Source organism: Rhinoraja longicauda, chromosome 3 (assembly GCF_053455715.1).
Source record: "Rhinoraja longicauda isolate Sanriku21f chromosome 3, sRhiLon1.1, whole genome shotgun sequence".
Classification (NCBI taxonomy): Eukaryota; Metazoa; Chordata; class Chondrichthyes; order Rajiformes; family Arhynchobatidae; genus Rhinoraja; species Rhinoraja longicauda.
The window spans coordinates 66,694,956-66,713,770 of NC_135955.1; the positions used below are offsets into that span (position 1 = coordinate 66,694,956).

At 39.3% G+C, this 18,815-nt stretch overlaps 1 protein-coding gene across 2 annotated transcripts in view; it reads right to left on the reverse strand.

The window, feature by feature from the left end:
• Nucleotides 1-18,815, reverse strand: part of dmxl1 (Dmx like 1) — a 156,842-nt gene that overhangs the window by 37,076 nt on the left and 100,951 nt on the right. For both annotated transcript variants that reach the window (XM_078396297.1, XM_078396298.1), the window contains 7 exons: nt 16,876-16,952; nt 14,940-15,067; nt 14,118-14,366; nt 5,245-5,423; nt 2,942-3,072; nt 2,106-2,191; nt 199-400 (listed from right to left, as the gene is read on the reverse strand). In XM_078396297.1, coding sequence (XP_078252423.1) covers nt 199-400; nt 2,106-2,191; nt 2,942-3,072; nt 5,245-5,423; nt 14,118-14,366; nt 14,940-15,067; nt 16,876-16,952 — 1,052 coding nt within the window. The remainder of the gene's footprint in view (nt 1-198; nt 401-2,105; nt 2,192-2,941; nt 3,073-5,244; nt 5,424-14,117; nt 14,367-14,939; nt 15,068-16,875; nt 16,953-18,815) is intronic.

Here is an 18,815-nt window from a genome sequence, read left to right on the forward strand (position 1 = left end):
CATTCTTACATCAGTTCCACTTCATTAACCAGAATTTACTTCATTAATTGAAAATAGATAAATAAATGCATATTTCCCTCTTGGACACAAATCATACAAAATCTCAGAAACAGCAACTTTGAATATATGGGTTACTTTTGATCTAGTCCATCACGTGATCAGTATAAACATTCAACATTATTGCATTATTCCTCTTACTTGAACGGTGTATTTGTCGGTTCTAGTAACACTTTATGGATGAGAAGGGCAGGACCTGAAGATATTGTGCCTTCATTGGCATGCATTGAGATGAGGTCTGGAGATGGACCATCAAATAACTCAAGTCGTCGAAGTAGTACCTGTTCCCAGCGCTGAAGTGTCTTTAACATTGCATGACAAGAAGGAGAACAAACTGGGAGTTCTGCAAGAGAGAAATAAACTTGAAAATAACAAAACTATAAAGTTAAATCTGTGTAAAAATATCTTGATAAATTGCAAACACAATTAAAGTTGATCAGGTTTTTCCCTCCCAGGTGAGTAGAGTATATATATATATACTCTACTCACCATTCCCCTGTCGAGTGAATAAACCCACTTTTGTTACTTTTTAAAAACAATTTACCGAATAAACTTTAATAATTGCCCTCCCCCCCTCCCCCGGGAGGACGGCGCCCATCCTGGCGGGCCCCTCGCCTGATATTCCTCCCATGGTGCAGCGCATCGCAGAGGCGGTGGTAGAGGGTCTAACAAGATGGCCGTTGCCCGCCGCTCGTAGCAAGAGAAATGGGGCCGAGGTCAGGGCCTTCTCCCTGTCCACTCTCGCCCACCCACGGCCCCGGGAGACGCTCCCCGCCCGGCAACCGGTTTGTGCCGTCACCACCGTTCCCCAACGCAGATTGCAGCCGAGCTGCAGGAGACGCTTTGGCTCCACAAAGGAGAGGCCCGCAGGAGAAACGGGGCAGAGGTAAGTGCCTTTTCCCTGTCCCCCCTTGCCCGCACACGGCCACAGGGGCATTCCCCGCCTGGCAATGGCTCCACGGTTGGGCCGAGGGGGGAGGGAGGGGAGGGGGGATGGGGTTGGGAGGATGGGGAAGGGGGTTGGGAGGGAGGGGGAGGGATGGGCAAGGGGTGAAGAGGATGGGGGAGGGGTGAGGGGTGAAGGGGAGGAGGGAATGCTGCATCAATGCAGGAGGTTTGGACCCAACGGGTCCACAGTCTAGTATATATTATATTATTAAAAGTCTCACCTTGTATGTATGAATGTTCCCGAAATACAACCAAAAAGGTAAATGATAGCGCAACAATTTTAGGGACACCTTACTCACCATTGGCCTGCAGTGTGCAGTATCAAGTTTTGTTCAAATTATTGCGCTCTCGTGCACCATTTTGGCTGTATTTCGGACACATCCCCCAAAAAATAAACATCGGCATTTTAATCTAATACTTACGTGTTCATCTAGCATCACAACAGGAACCCAACGGTCATTCGCATGTGTGCAATTGGGGGAGGATTGCCGGGTTCGGCGGTGGCGCGTCTGCGCAGCAGACCCGGGAAGACCGACGCACGTCCCAGCGTGCCCCACGCCTGACCTTCCTCCCGTGGGGCAGCGCAACGGCAGAGAAAACGTCAAAGAAGATGGCCGCCGGCAGGACTAACATGGGGCAGCGCCTTGCGGCTGCTCTCCTGCTGCTAACCACTGCGATGGCCACCCGGGGCCAGGGTGGGTGGTTCCCTCTTCTCTTTCCTCTCTCCCCTCGCCCGGCCTCAGGGCTGTCACCCGCTTGACCTTCCTCACGTGGTGCAGCCCGGCGGCAGAGAAAATATCAAAGAAGATGGCGGCCAGCAGGGCGAACATGGGCTGCGCCTTGTGGCCGCTCTCCTACTGCTGGCCGCTGCGATGGCCACCTGGGGCCGGGGTGAGTGGCTCCCTCTACATATATACATACAAGATGAGATCGCCATTTTGAGATCGATAGCGTCACAACGGGAACCCAACGGGTCGTCTAGTACATATTAAAACTGCAAAGCTAAATTTTGCTAAGGCATAGAGAATGAATGCAGGCTGATTAGGCTGGTTAAAAATATTAACTTGGTACATTTTGAAACAAATACACAAGTTAATTACCTGAAAGATCCAGGCCTGCCATTGGGTAAAAGCTCTTTAATTTATGTAGCACCAATTGCACCATAGCATATCGCATCAGTGACCAGCTAAATAATATTGAAAAGTTTGAAAAAAGTTATTGTTAAAAATAAACATTATTTTGATTTTTTGTTTAACATTTATTGTTTAATGTATGACAAAATTCTGCATAAAGTTGAACAGAAAATTATTCCAAGACCACTGTCTTAAGCTTTCCAGCTAGAAATGCTATCAGAACAACTTGAATCAAAATTTGTATCAGTTTGAATTAAGTCAACATTTATTGAAGGCATGTATCTTGTCTTTCACATGATAGGTACACCAACCCTTGCTTGTGGTCAACGGAAAAGTGACAACGCTCATCGCTGATTTTGACGCACCCTGCACACAAAACTTCAGTTGACGTGGAGAAAATGATTGCCCCTTTGGCATGTCACCGGTAATTAAGCACCAAAAACATGATTTTTGTAGAACTCAACAAACTGTCATTAAGATGGCAGAGAAGACAAGCAGATTGAAGAATTTGAAACAAAGCAAATTAGATGTAATCATTTTTAAATAAAGCTTTTGAACAAGTTAATGAGACTTAAATAACAAATGGAACGTACATTTCCCAGCAGAAACCAAAACAGTACAAATTTTAAAAGATGACTTTAGAATTTTTAAATCTATAGAATTGAAATAATTGTGAGAATAATAATAACAGGACACATGATCATGCATGTTCTTAATGAAATGTGAAAACGATTGAACGAGTCAAATGGCTTACACCAGCATCCATTTCTTATATTCTCAAAACTAATCAACATATCTCGTACCTGAAAGAATTAGGATTTGAATGCTCTTGAAGTTGTACGTCTGAAGAAAAAGCATCATCATCTTCATCATCACTTTCTTGGCTTTCATCTGAATCATACTCAATTTTGCTCTGTGACGGAGCAAGGAAGGGCTGGAAAAAAGAACGTATGCAGATTTTAACAGCTGTAACCTTTGATTAAAAAATTGACCAGGTGTTATGCAAGCAATATTGTCATTTATAACCTTAGTTAAAAGCTTTTAGGATGATTCCTTCAATTATGAAATAAAAATACTTCCCATACACATTTAACAAGATGCTTAATAGCAATAGGAAACAAATTATGGAATTTGGTCTCAATATTATTTTCCTCTTGTGTCCCATCTGCGACCAGCCACATCGATAGACTAGCTGCTCAGTGGATGCGAAATCATCAGCATAAATCTAACTGTCCATACAAGGTAAGGCAGGGCTAGTTGTGTGAAGAGGTTAGTGGTGGTGGTGGGCTGGGAAGAGGGAACCTTGGGATGCTGAATAATACAGGAATCATTGGAGGTAGGGAAACAGATAGATCATGGAAGGGTAGAGGGAGTTTCAATGGTTCGCCTGTTCAGTCCAAAAGACACACTATTACTCCTCCTTGATTGCACTCAATGCTGCAAAGGCATTCCTTGCTTTTTCCCCCTTTCAGGATTCCTTATGTCAGTAGATCCGCTGACCAAGATTAAAGATAAAGTTGCTAAAAGCAGCGGAACATTTTCTATTTAAAAGCTAAAATAAATCAGCCAAGATTTATCTTAGGAGTGTATTGCCCCATCGCCATTGAAAGCAAAACATAATCAACAGGGAGAGTAGGCCAATTTTCTCTTGAAATCTGCTCTGACATTCAATAAAATATAAATGGCCCCACTTTCCAGATCTCCCTTCGTACCCTTAACTCCCTTGTAATTCCACCATATGTCAGCCACTATTTCCAGTTCTCAGGAATAGAGAATTCCAAAATGTCACAATCCTCAGATGAAACTCCTTGCCTTCTCTGCCCTGTTTGGGCAACTCCTCATTCTGGAGCTACACCTCCTAGTTCCAGGTACCATCATTAGGGAAACATGCTCTCAGCATTCCCCTGGTCAATCCTCTTCAGAACTTTTAAATATATAAAATTACCTTTCATTCTTCTCAACTTCAATGAGCATAGAAGGAGCTTACTCAATCTTTCTACATGTGCAAAACCCTTCATCCCAATAATCAACCGAGTAAGCATTCTCTGCACTCCCACCAATGCAAGTGTATGCTTCTTTAAATATAGAGGTCTATACCAAGTTGCCAAATTCAGGACAGGCAGGTTATGAAGAGAGGCGAGTTTCTGTTTTAGATTTTTAGCTTTTTAAATCTCAATCTCAAACAAACTTGCATCCTTTCAGATTGTAAAACTACTCTTGGGAGTCCTTTACTCTTTATTCTATGCCTCCTATTGTGTAGTGGTATTACTTCTGCCTGTTAACAAAATAAATGGAAAAGGTAGAACATTTGTTGCCTGTAGATGAGATTTTTGAAAATCACTCATCCTCTTTACTGTTGCTCTATTCATTTAAAAATACTTTTCAACTGTAACATCTTCCTGTTCCAAGAATAAATCACATGGTATTGAGACTGTCATTTCCAGGAGGTACATGGCTAGAATGTTTTCAGCATTTACAATATTCACTTAATATTCAACAGAGTGAGAATGCAACCATCAACAGATTACGAGAGCTCTTTCAGGTAGGATTATAACTTTAGGCTTTACAATAACAGAATAATTTAAATAATTTTCAATCTGGAACAACTTCCAGGCTGTAATAATGAACCATTGGGAAATAGTACATTTAAAGATTGGAGCTTGTAAGCAAAGAATTAAGAGAGACAGGCTAGAAATGGTTTTATGCAACATTGCAAGCAGGGATTACATGGGTGAGTAAACCCAATTTATTTTAGTTTACATGTCAACATGACCACAAGATCCTGGGATAGTATCACTTTACAAAGATAATTCACCATGAATTAAAAATAAACCCATGTTATCCATCAAATGCGTTTTTGGTGTACATTTCAAAGGCAGGTTTCACAAATAGGTCTGAATTAATTACATTTCCTTAACAATGGCACTTTTAGGTGTAAATATGGTTTTTCAAATGCTCAGATTTGTTTGTTCTCACACAAAGAGAAAACATTTTGTTTGAATATTTTATGTTTTGCTGGTCAAGGTCCACATGTTCCAAAATCTAACTTCATTAATCTCCATGTTTTCAATTAAATGAAATTAAGTTTGCTCAAATTGATACATACCTTTGCAATAAAGTAATCCCAGATACTAAGCTCTGGTGGGATAAAATTCTCTTTATAAACAGGAATCCTCTGGTTTACATCAGGAGAAGCATGGTTGGGGGAGGCCGTTTTGGAATCTCTGATCATAGGTCTTGATGTTATGCTCTTCAAATGGCTGTCATAGTTATCATCAGTGGGACCTGTAATTAAAAATTACCGACTTCTTATGGCAACATGTTTATTAGAACTTAAACAAGAACAGAAAATGGTGAGCAGCACAGTGGTGCAGCTGGTAGAGCTGCTGCCTCATAGCTCCAACAATGGGTAATATTCTGATTTTTGGTGCTGTCTGCATGCAGTTTGTATGTAATGGTAAGGGTTACCTCCAGGTGTTCCCGCTTCCACACATCCCAGAAATGGGATGATACGTTAACCACCTTCGTAAATTATGCTTATTATGTTGGTGATTGATAGAATATATGGAAAGGGCCGATGGAAATGTAGGGAGAATAAAATAGATTCGAGCAAGATATGTGTTAAAATATTAAGGATGATTGGGTATGGATCCAGTGGATCAAAGGGCATGTTTCTGTGCTATATTTCTTTGACTTGGTCGGTTAGGCAGAATTTGTGGAAAGAGAAAAAGTTAACATTTCAGACCTTTCTTTTGGATGGGGAAAATTAACCTGAAACATTAACTGTTTCTTCTTTTCGATGGCACTTAACTTGCAAGGCATTTCCACAATTTTCTGTTTGTATTTCTGATTTCCAGTATATAAAATTTGATTGACTTTCATTTACCAGAATTTATTCATCCCAACAATTAACTTATTAATTAAAATATGTTGTTTCAGTCTTAAAAAAGCAAATTGGAAAGGGAAACATTTATAAGGATAAATAGATGCAAGTGTCAGCATTATTTCTCTGAAATTCCAAATCAATTCCAATTCCCTTTGAAACATAATTAGACTAGATGCCGAACATACAAATTCATGCCCTCATGCAACTATAGCAGGCGTATTTCTCCAATGCATGAGTTTAGGAGATAAATAGAAAACTATAGTTACAGCAGAAGACATGCATAAACATACACAAAACTGCAATTTATGTATCAACCACTTTAACAATTTAAAAACTTTTTTTAACAGAAATTCAGACATGAAATAGAAAAGTTCATTACCAGTTCAATTAAAAAAAAGAAAACACATATTTATATTAAAGTAACAAACAAAAGAAAATCCAACTCAAACAGCAATGCATAGAGAAGCAGGATTCAGAGTAACAGGACAGTGGCAGGTCAGTCATTTCAGACTGCTCCACTTTTTGTCAAGATTCACAGCTGATTTTCCAAAATGGCATGGAGGTAGAATATCAGCCATTCCCATCTTCCTCAATTTCCAGAAATCGATTTATCTTTGTTTTGAATGAAAACAATGATTGAGATCCACAACCCTTGGGGTAGAGAATTCCAAAGGTACACCACTCTGAGTGAATGCTATCCCTTAGATTTGAAGTCAATCCTTGTTTTACACCCATTCTCTTGGGGGGGGGGGGGGGATCCCTCCTTCATCCCCACCCTGTTAAAACACCATGAGCATTCACCTTATTCAAACCCATCAAGATTTTGTATAACCTAATGATTCAGGCTTCCACACTTCAAAGAAAAATGGTCCAGCCTATTCAGCCTAAGGGAAATCATGCTTGACTAATCTTCTGGAATTTTTTGAGGATGTGACAAGTAAAATGGATGAAGGGGAGCCAGTGGATGTAGTGTATCTAGACTTTCAGAAAGCCTTTGATAATGTCCCGCACGGGAAATTGGTGACCAAAATTAGAGCACATGGTATTGGGGGTAGGGTGTTGACATGGATAGAGAATTGGTTGGCAGACAGGAAGCAAAGAGTAGGAGTAAACGGGTCCTTTTCCGAATGGCAGGCAGTGGCGAGTGGAGTGCCGCAAGGCTCGGTGTTGGGGCCGCAACTGTTTACCATATATAAAAAAATGATTTGGAAGAGGGAATTAGAAGCAACACTAGCAAATTTGCAGATGACACAAAGCTGTGTGTAAACTGTGAAGAGGATGTTAGGAGGTTGCAGGGTGACCTGGACAGGTTAGGTGAGTGGACAGATGCGTGGCAGATGCAGTATGATATAGATAAATGTGAGGATATCCACTTTGGCGGCAAAAACAAGGTGGCAGATTATTTTCTCAATGGAGTTAGGTTAGGTAAGGGGGAGGTGCAGCGAGACCTGGGTGTCCTTGTACACCAGTCACTGAAAGTTGGCTTGCAGGTACAGCAGGCAATGAAGAAAGCTAATGGAATGTTGGCCTTCATAACAAGAGGATTTCAGTATAGGAGTAAAGAGGTTCTTCTGCAGTTGTGTTGGGCCCTGGTAAGACCACATCTGGAGTATTGTGTACAGTTTTGGTCTCCTAATTTGAGGAAGGACATCCTTGTAATTCAGGCAGTGCAGCGTAGGTTGACGAGATTGATCCCTGGGATGGCGGGACTGTCATATGAGGAAAGATTGAAAAGACTAGGCTTGTATTCACTGGAGTTTAGAAGGATGAGAGGGGATCTTATGGAAACATATAAAATTATAAAAGGACTGGACAAGCTAGATGCAGGAAAAATGTTCCCAATGTTGGGCGAGTCCAGAACCAGGGGCCACAGTCTTAGAATAAAGGGGAGGCCATTTAAAACTGAGGTGAGAAAAAACTTTTTCACCCAGAGAGTTGTGAATTTGTGGAATTCTCTGCCACAGAGGGCAGTGGAAGCCAAATCACTGGATGGATTTAAGAGAGAGTTAGATAGAGCTCTCGGGGCTAGTGGAATCGAGGGATATGGGGAGAAGGCAGGCACGGGTTATTGATTGGGGACGATCAGCCATGATCACAATGAATGGAGGTGCTGGCTCGAGGGGCCGACTGGCCTCCTCCTGCACCTATTTTCTATGTTTCTATGTTTCTATTTCTTTCACATAGGAGATGATGGGTAGGTAGAATGAGCTGTCAGAGGGAGTGGTAGAGGCGGGTACAATTACAATGTTTACAAGACATTTGGCTAGGTATATGAATTGCAAAGGTGCAGAAGGATATGGGCAAAACTCAAGCAACTGGGACTACCTCAGGTCAGGCAACTGGGTTGGCATGGATGAGTTAAGCTGAAGAGCCTGATTCTGTACTGTATAACTATCCTTGGTACTCTCTAAGTTCACTAGGTTCTCTGATTCCATACTATGTCTAGCAGGATGTGCATATTTTCTTTAATATCAATTAATTTTTTTCTTTAATTTCTCTGCAATTTCCTTATTCTATATTATGAATCCTGGTGACTGACTGGGAGGAAATTATGTTTGTCCTGGCTAATTTTTCCTTTCAATAAGAACACTTGTAGTCTACTTTTGCTTTTAAGTCATCTACTCAATATTTATCAATATCTTCATCCTCCTGTGTGAATGTAATCCTCAGGTCTACTTTTGCTGGCAAATTTATAAACCTTTCCTTTGCTATGGTAGTTTTTATCTAATTAGCCATATCTGAAACATTACTTCTCTAGGTTTTATGCCTTCACAGCTCTTCTACGCACCGTACTTAAATATGAAGAAAAAAAATCCAGTTGCAGAAATGACAATTTTTCAGCTCAAACAGATCACAGCGACAAGATTAATAGTAAAACATTAAGAACATTTAAAAACATTGAGGTAATTTATTGCTTGCACTTGATAGACAATTACGCATGGATAAATGTACATTCAAATAAGTTAGTTTAAAATGCAATGGCACCTTCACAATATTTAGTTACTCATATCTAGCCTTGATTGATTGTAGTTAACTGGAAAAGCCATAACACACAAATATGAGGCAGTCTAAGTACTCACCAACCTCACCAGTAACCTTAACTACTTCAGCCTCAGACATACTGAAATGGTAGGGATCAATCTGCAGCTCTGGATCAGACAACTCTTCTAATGCTTCTACTGTTATTATCTCATCAGTGGAAAAGCAATGAGAATGACGTGGAAGAAATGAAGGAAAGAGAAATATAAAACTAACAAAGTAAAGACTCTCTCCTTAGAAATAAAAGTATTTTTGCATATACTGCTATAATACTTAAGACAAATATTGCTAATTTCAAATACTATCACTACAGCAGAGTGGTAAAATGCTACTCACATTAAGCATTTGTGGATTCAGATTTTTTCATAAACAGATCACTGAATCTGGCTGCAAGAAAGTGGATTTATTTTCAGAACTGTTCTACCTACAAAGTGAGTTTTGCTCTTTTAGGGGAAGAAAGCGAATTACACCTTGAGTGAACTGCAATTCCTCTTTCAAACAATCTTATTTTGCAGCCACAGTTGAGCATATTTATGGAGGGAAACCTCTGGCCAATGCATGAAGCTGGAGCACAAGCACCATTTACATATTACGGTTACTCTTACATTTATTGCACATTAAGGAATTCCTGTGTGCTATGTCAAGGAGATATTATCTGGTCACTTTATGAGAGTATCCCATTTCAATCTCAAGTCATCTATGACATAACTAAATGCAGTGTCCCCATATTCTCACAACAACACAAGTTCATCTTAGCCCTCTGAAAGCATCAACCTGTTTGTTTTTATATATTGAATTGGCAAAGGACATCCTCCAACAGTCTTTTTAAAATGGTCCTATTTACAGCAATCAAACAAATTATGGCCAATCTATAAGCAAAATACTACAGCTGGGAGAAGAATTCTCTTTTGACGAAAGGTGTCAGGGTCTTTGACTATGTGTGATCGGTTTCCCGAACTCTGCTCTCATCACTCTTGGCCATATTCACAACTCGGATAGGATTCCAAATGTATTTATTTTTCATTCCTCTAGCTTTCACTTTCAATAAATCATTCTCCATAATTTTTGACAACTGCAATATGATGCCGTAAGCAGACACATCCTACCTTCACCTCATATTACAGCAGTTCTAAGGGCCTATTGCCTCTAGGGCTTTTTGATTTCCTCTTCCTTCTCAACCAATATCCTCTCTTCTTACCACTGATCATTGTTGTGAAACCACAGGGGGCGCAACCCTTGTCTTTTTACTTCCTTCCTCGCGACCATTCGTAATCCTGAACATACAATCCATATGAAGCAGCTATTTATTTATAAGACTTTTAACTTGTATACCGTATTTACAACAAACCAGTCTCTAAGTTGGAAAGACAAATAATGATTGGATGCCTGCTTTGTGGAACAACCATGCTCGGACTAGAAGCATGACGCAGTGTTTCTTGTCATTTTACTTATATATCTCACTCCCAACTAACCTCACTCTCCTTGCTTCCTACACTTTTGCAATACTTTTCCCCAGAGGCCCAAGAAGAGCACTTCTTCTTCCAACGACACAGATTACAGCATTCTGTACTGAATGTGGCCAATGATTTTGAATAATTGGTATTTCCAGCATTTAGTAGATATTCAGAATATATTCTGCTTCTATTCCACTTCAAAAAGCAGTGTGTCCCATTATTCACACGCAGAAATTCACTGTATCATTCTGCCCCATCTCAGGCCAACCCTTTTTTCTCTCCACCTCTTCCCCATTTTTATCCACCTGGAACTTGTTTTATCCACAAATATATAATACACTTGAATGCCCACGTATCCTTCACATAGCTCAGGAGCAATTTAAAGTTTGGCAGGTAAATTAGGTTAGGATTAAGTATATGCACTACACCTATTATTTTTTTCAAAAATCCCCAAAGGAATCCCCAAAGTCCCCCCCCTCATAGACTAAATTAATCTTTTCCCATTGAAAATTGATGAGATCTATTTTCAGATCTATTTTTTAGGCACATTATCGAGATTATTTTTGATGCAGTTTTGAAATTGCATTTATTTGTTTCAATTCAAATATATATCTTTTATTCTTGTTTAAAAAATGGAATATTGCAAATACCATAAGAATGATGTATACACATCCCGTGCATAATTCAAGAACAATACAACCTTGGAATCTGAAGTTGTGTCTACAAGAGGATGCGTACAAGTTTTATTTTTTTCTAATAATGTCCACAGGAGGTCCTTTATTGCCTAAAATAGGGCTTAATTTTAATGTTGTTCATTGAAAATGATTCCTTTTTTTTCCAATCCAATTGTAATAGATATTTTTGAGGACCTGACAAGTACTTTTAGTCAACTTGAACTACAAAGAGAAAGAAAGTTTCTGCTGGAGACCAGCTATGATCTCCATAGCTGGAGATGTTTAGTGAGAAACCACCACAATCTTTTAGATATTATTACAGAGGATGTTTACAATGACCAAGGAATCATGTTTTGAATGCTTTGAATGTAATGTGAAAAGAAAATCCCAAATAATCTAATTTTAGCTTAAATTTGAAGACAAAACATGATTGCCCTGCCAGTGACAGCACTTTTGAAAGGGTGGAGACACCACTTTTGGTTTTAAATTCCCTTTAAACTTGACAAATGTGGGGACTCCAATACATAACACTGGTCAAGGTACTTCAAAGGCAAAATCCTGAAAAACTATAAATTTATTGCCTGGAATTAATGTACAACAGCTGCCTTGTGAGCCATTGTGCATTGATAACAATTTAATTGAAAGGGTGAACCTCAAGATTAACAGATTGGCATGCGTTAAGGGGCAATGTTCTCCCTGGTTTGTAAGTAGCAATCGTTAACATTGAAGTTAGCTACCTTGAGGCTCGAAGGGCCGAATGGCCTACTCCTGCACCTATTTTTTCTATGTTTCTATGTTGATCAAGACTCAAGGTTGCAGAAGCCCAATTAACTGGGAAATGAACATTTGTCGAAGGTGAAATAAGAAATAATAAACCCACTCTCGCACATCTCCAATAACATCCAAGGTCTTGATGGCAGACAGAAGAGCTGTCTGACACTACAGTAAGAGATATTTAAGTTAAAGGCAGCAAAATACCTCAGTGATCAGACTTAGTCATGAGACCCATGTGGGAATGAGTTCTTTGTACTTTGATCTTGCTCAGGAGCAATCATTTTTACTGTTCTCAGTACCCGATTGGCTCAGCACATAAAAACTAGGATGAGACACAATTTGTGGTGAAAACTGGAGATAATCCTGTGACACATCAATGAAACAGGCAAGACTTGGTTTGGATTGCCGATGTGGTACTGTTTCATTGGAAAACAGTCCCGCTTCATTGGCGAACAGAAATAACAGGGGGTAGAAAGGTCTTGGAAATGGGACTTAACTCCTAACAAAATTCTGGACTGACGGAATTTGCAAATTGCACATTTGCAAGATGAGAACCAAAGTCTGGAACTCAGGGAACAAAGGGAAGCCAGAAATATGACTGAGACTGATCACCTTGTGTCTTGAAATAGTAGTAATTGAGTGTTATCCTCCCAAATAGGAGTCTGAATAAAGCCAAGTGCATCTTTCACCAGTTGTCATTAGTGTCATGTCATGTGATAGGAGCGGAATTAGGCCATTCGGCCCATCGTCTACTCTGCCATTCAATCATGGCTGATCTATCTCTCCATCCTAACCCCATTCTCCTGCTTTTGCCCCATAACCCTTGACACCTGTACTAATCAAGAATCTATCTATCTATCTCTACCTTAAAACTCTAATATGACTCCAATGCAAGGGTGAATTTGATGCAGTAGTACTAAATCTAACTAAATCTAGTTTACCCAAGATTCAGTTCCTAGTAGATATACAAGTAATCCAATTACAATTTTCTCACTTCCACAACCTTTCTTGTAAAATGTTTTTTGCTCAATCCTTATTCACAGCATTGCAACTTAACTGCCAACCAATTACCTACCAGGCTTTGTCCTGCTCCTCTCTCTTCTACCTCTCTCCCCCCCTGCCCGCCCTCCCCCCCAATCAGTGTGAAGGGTCCCAACCCGAAACATCACCTATTTATGTTCGACAGAGACGCTGCCGGATCTGCTGAATTATTCCTGCACTTGGTCTCTTATTTTGTTACTTAAATGGAGTACTGAATTGAATCTGTACACCTCACAGGAGGAGCAAGGTATTTTGTCAATAGACAATAATTTTTCCCCGAGAGATTTGGCTTCTATTTTACATTACACCCCCCTAATGTCCTGGACATCTAATCACCTAGTATTATCATGTTTAAATGTAATCCTGGGACTATGCCATGAACACTGAGGACATTGAATGTGTGAATATTATTGTAATATTTCTGATTATACACACCCCAATCACCTTTACTTAAGCACAACTATTTACTCATCTGAGCCAAAATGAGTAATTGCAAAACAAGTCAGCTAATTTTAATGCAATTAATTTTAATTCTGCGTCCGCATGAAGCTTTAAGATAAACCTGGCATGTTAGTTTAGTTTAGAGATACAGCACAGAACAGGCCCTTCGGCCCACCAGGTCCACGCCAACCAGCGATCCCCGCATATTAACACTATCCTAGACACACCAGGGACAATTTTTACATTTATCAAGCCAATTAACCTACATGCCTGTACGTCTTTGGACTGCATTAATATTGCTATACCTCTAAACTTCTGCACGCTATTCCAACTAAGGTTAGATTAAAAATCGTTAACTTACTTGGTTAATTTCATAATAGACCATTACGAAAAGGTTTGACCTAAATTCACAGTTATTTAAAGAAACTTCACAGCAGTACAACAAAGTCTCTGGGATAAAATCATTTAAAAGATGTTCTTATAGTAAGCTCTGCAATGGTTATAGTACAAACAAAGGCAAATGATACCTGATTTAGTTATTCATTGTTTCTCATGGTATAATTCTGATCAAACTGAAAAAAAACACGCAACAATAGTGCTTCTCATTTTATGACTCTACATTTAACAGTGAATAATTAAAGACACACAAGGTGAAGTAATGTCAACCAACCTGTAGTAGCTGTGGCCTGGATTTGGTTCTTTGCAGGTACATGGGCACCTCCACCAAAAATTGCAGCCCACATGTTACTGTTAAGAGGATGAGTTACGACACGGAAGAGCTCATTACTAGAATGAGTTCCCAAACCATGAACAAAAAGGCTGAGATAAATTGCTGTCAACACCTCACAAAGTAGAACTGTTAATTTGGGCTTGTCTTCATCTCCAGCTGAATTTAAGAGCTGAATCAGTTCCTTTATTCCTGTGAATTATAGAAGGGAGTAAATATTCAGATTTGTATAAATATTCAGAATATTCAACATCAACATTCCTACCACAGCTTACAACCCAGCAGTATGAACATTGATTTCTCCAACTTCAAGTAACCCTTGCTTTCCCTCTCTCCGTCCCTCCCCCACCCTAGTTCTCCGACTAGTTTCACTGTCCTGATTAATTTTACTGTTTGTATGCCTCATTGTGACCTTCCTCTCAACCAACCATGATTGGTTTCCTTGACCATACATTTCCTTGATCATGGTATGCTTTGATCTGTCATTTTCACACCTTACATTCACTTTGTACCCTTCCATATCTCCAGTTTCCCTCTCCCCTGACTCAATCTGAAGAAGGGCCTCGACCCGAAGCTTCACCCATTCCTTCACTCCAGAGATGCTGCCTGTCCCGCTGAGTTACTCCAGCGTTTTGGGTCTATCCATTTCTATCATGTACCCATCTTCAAAATCTAAATAGAACAGAGTATGTAATGGCACACAGAAGTTTAATGAATAGCAAATATTCAATATTTAAAAAACAATTGCAAAAATATCTAAATTACCTGGCCATTGGTCAGGAGATGTATTGGGAGTCACTGAGCAATCTAAACTCGCTGCTCTGTTTGAACGTTGCTGTGTAAACAGAAAACTCTGATAGTCCATTCCAGTGAATTGGTTTGCATATAAAGAACTGTAAGAGACAAAACATATATTTTTTCTCCAATGAAATGTAAGATGTCACTTCTTAAATGGTTCACAATTCACATCACACTCCAGAGAGAAAAATGTTGACTAATAAACAGAGTGGAAGGGTATGAATGAGTGAGACTGCACAAGATATTGCAAAGTACTTAAAAATGAAGACATGAGAAAGAATAGGTGAACAGAAATGGAAGTTGCTTATAACTGCCATAACCTTCAATATGACAAGAAAATAGTATATATACTGAGATTGAAAAAGGAGTGTCTGCAAGAACAGAAAAATGTTCACGTAGGAAAAATGCTGACAGATTTACAAACAAGATCAACATACATATATAATTATAGATAAATAAAGAAAGCATTGTAAGATAGGAGAGAATATGTTGATTATGCTATTTTTATGGTAACCAAAGTGGACTTGACATGACACAATGTCATTTGGGGGTTAAAATGAAACTGAATAAAATTGTGCTAACAATGAGTATTAGCACAAAGGTGGAATGGGAATTATGAAGACCTGGGTGATGGAGGTGGAGGAGAAGTGGGTCAAGAAAAGGGGAATTAAAAAGCAGGGAGACAGAAATAATTGGTGGAAAGAAGAATTATTTATATGGGTTTGCCTTTGTAATCTGGCATGGTTGATGCAAAGGAAATAAACACGAACCTCGATCCTGGCATTGTGCTATTGCTCCGTGGGGTGTGCATGTTTTCTGTGAACAAGTGGCCTTTCTATGGGTGCTTTTGATTCATCCCACATTCCAAAGATGTGCTGGTAGGTTTGTTGGTTACCATAAATTGCCTCAAGTGTAATGGGTGGCTGGAGATTAGGAGGGGAGGGGAGGGGAGGGGGGGGGGGGGGAAGGGGGCTGATGGGCATGAAAGATTGAATACATTGCAGGAAGATAAGTGGACGAATGGGACTGATGTGATTGCACTGATGTCAACCATAGATTCAATGGGCAAACAGCCTCTTTCACAGTGAATGAAAGAAAAACATATGGAAAAGCAGGTGGTGATGAAAAAACACTATTAATGAGAGAATAACACCAAATAAGTCAAATGCAAGATAGAACAAAAGATAAACTGAAATGGTAAGAAGCTGGTAATGAGAACTATGGCCACACAGTGTAAATGAATGAGGAGGACACGATGAGAAACACAAGTAGTTGATAACAAATTCACAACAAAAGATGCAGCATATCTGCAAAAGAAGCAGCTGGAGCAGTATGCACATTAGTTGCATGACAAGATTAGGGGCAAAGAAAGGAAACAAAAAAAAAGGACATTTAAGTTTTTTGATTCTGTTCAGAATAATCTGCATTTAAAGTATTCTACAAGAAGTCTGAAAGAAATTATCATGGATCAACGACCAGAATTAAATGCAAATCCAATTTGGTTAATCCATTGATGTTACATTGGACAATGCTTCAATGAGCTAAGCAAACGGGTAAACCAGAGGTTCCATTTTTTGTTTCAATGTTTATTGAACTGAAATAGCATGCGTAGTGCACTTGTCACAGCCTTTATTGGGCTGACTGCTATCCTTTAACTGTTTAAAAGTGCATGCTTGTGATTGCTGGATAAGGACAATTTTGTGCCACACTTTGACACGACTGTAAAATCAGACATAGCCTTTCAATGCCTGGGCTTTTCAATACAAAACACCACCTTATGTGAAATATTGAGTGTTGAAAATTAAACAATGTTACTTTCAACACTTCCACAAAGAATGGACAAAGGAAATAAATTCATTTGAAAGTACAACGTTCTAATTGAATATATTACATTCACATTTACCCGTTACTGTGGCCATCACACAGACACTGGTAGAGGCATGCCGACAGCGAAGCAGCAATAGTGTGCAATATGTGGATCTGAAATTAAACAAAATGTATTTACCCTAGGCAACATTAATGGATGTGCTATTGCCACTCAATATTTGTTAAACAAAATACAAAGCTATTTTAAGCAGTTATACACAGTGTTTCTTACGAGATACTGTTAATGTTGACAGTTTCCAATGATGTGATTAAGAACTTACAATATGCTTCATTCATTTTTGAAAGCATCATGGTACACCAACCAATGTATGAAAGCCAATTGGGTAATAAACCTTTCATTAGTACTTAAAATAAGTTATCCAGTATGAATGCTCAAAAGCATGTGCTTATGTTAGATTCTGCCCCTGAAGCCTTTGCTTTATTTTAAGTTGTTTACAGCCCCAAGGCTTAAATGATGTATGCGTTTACCCAGGAACAACAGTGGTTTCTGTATTAAGACCACAAAGACTGGGTCTATTTAAATGGGAGAAGGCAATTCTAGAACAAGGAAAGCAGTTGGACAAGCGATCGACATATTAGTTTTGTGTAATTTTTGAAAATGAAACGATAATATGCTCAGAAGAAACATGGTGCTTAAAGGAAGAAACTTCTTGTACTTCCTGGTATTTTACTCAAGGAATTAGCCCATTAGCATCATAACTCACATTTTTTAATTTTAGTTTTAGAGATACAGGGTGGAAACGAGCTTTTCGGCTCACCGAAGCCATGCCCACCAATGATTACCCATACACTAGTCCTGTGCTACACACTAGGAAAAATTTACAGAGGCCAATTAACCTATAAATCTACATGTCTTTGGAATGTGGGAGCAAACTGCATCATGCGGTCACAGGAAGAATGTGCAAATTCCGTACAGAGCATCAATATTCAGGATCGAACCTGGGTCTCTGACACTGTAAGACAGCAAGTCTACCACTGCACACAGAGTAATTTACATGAAGAATGCTGGAAAGTACCCAGCACGCCATGAAAATAAAAGCAGTTGATCTTTCAAAGATCTTTCAGCAGAATGGGGAAAGAAAGAAAACAAGTTTATGCTACAAATATTTTGAAGGAAGATTGGATAGGGCAAGGAAAATATTTTTGAAAGAGTAAGACTATCTAGTTGATCAGTTAAGGAGGGAAGTTAAAGAATAAAAACAAGTAAAGGAACAGGTAAAAGCTGTTAAATGAAGGTTAAGGCCATGAAAAATGTCAAGATGATTAGGCAGTGCCATTGGAGAGAGAAAAACTGAGTGAATATTATAGATAGATAACCTACTGTAGAACCAGCTAGTTTTGATTGAAACAGGAAAAAGTCAGTAAAAACTGTTGTATTTGATTGCATGCATAGAAAACTGTAACGTGCTGAGAGGTTAATCTTATTTTTGATCTATTAAAGCAACATTAAAGGCCACAGATAGATAAACAATGTTGGAGTGGGATGGAGAATTAACCTGGGAAGCAACTGGAAATTCAGTTTCACCTCTGCACAATGAATAGTGTTCCGCAATGTGGTCACCCAATCTATGACTGTTTTTTACAATGTAGAGACCACATTGTGAACGTAAAATGCAGTACATCAGATTGAAAGAAATGCACAAGTTACTACTTTGCCTGAAAGGACTGTTTGGTCCCTGGATGATGGACCATTTCCTGGAAAAGTGGACCAAGGAGTCACAAAGTGAATGGTCTCATAGAATTGCTAGAAAAGGAGTGGAAGAAAGTGTGCGATGGTGGAGTCGAATTGGTGCTATTAATTGTGAAGTTTGACTCCATGAATGCGGATGCTGGTTGGGAGGAAAGCCAAGTGGTGAACTCCATCCTTGCTCTGTCCGGGAGGAGAGGGAAATGAGAGCAAAGGTGCTGGAGATATACGATTTGTAGTCAGGGAGTCTGTCAACTATAGTAAGAGAG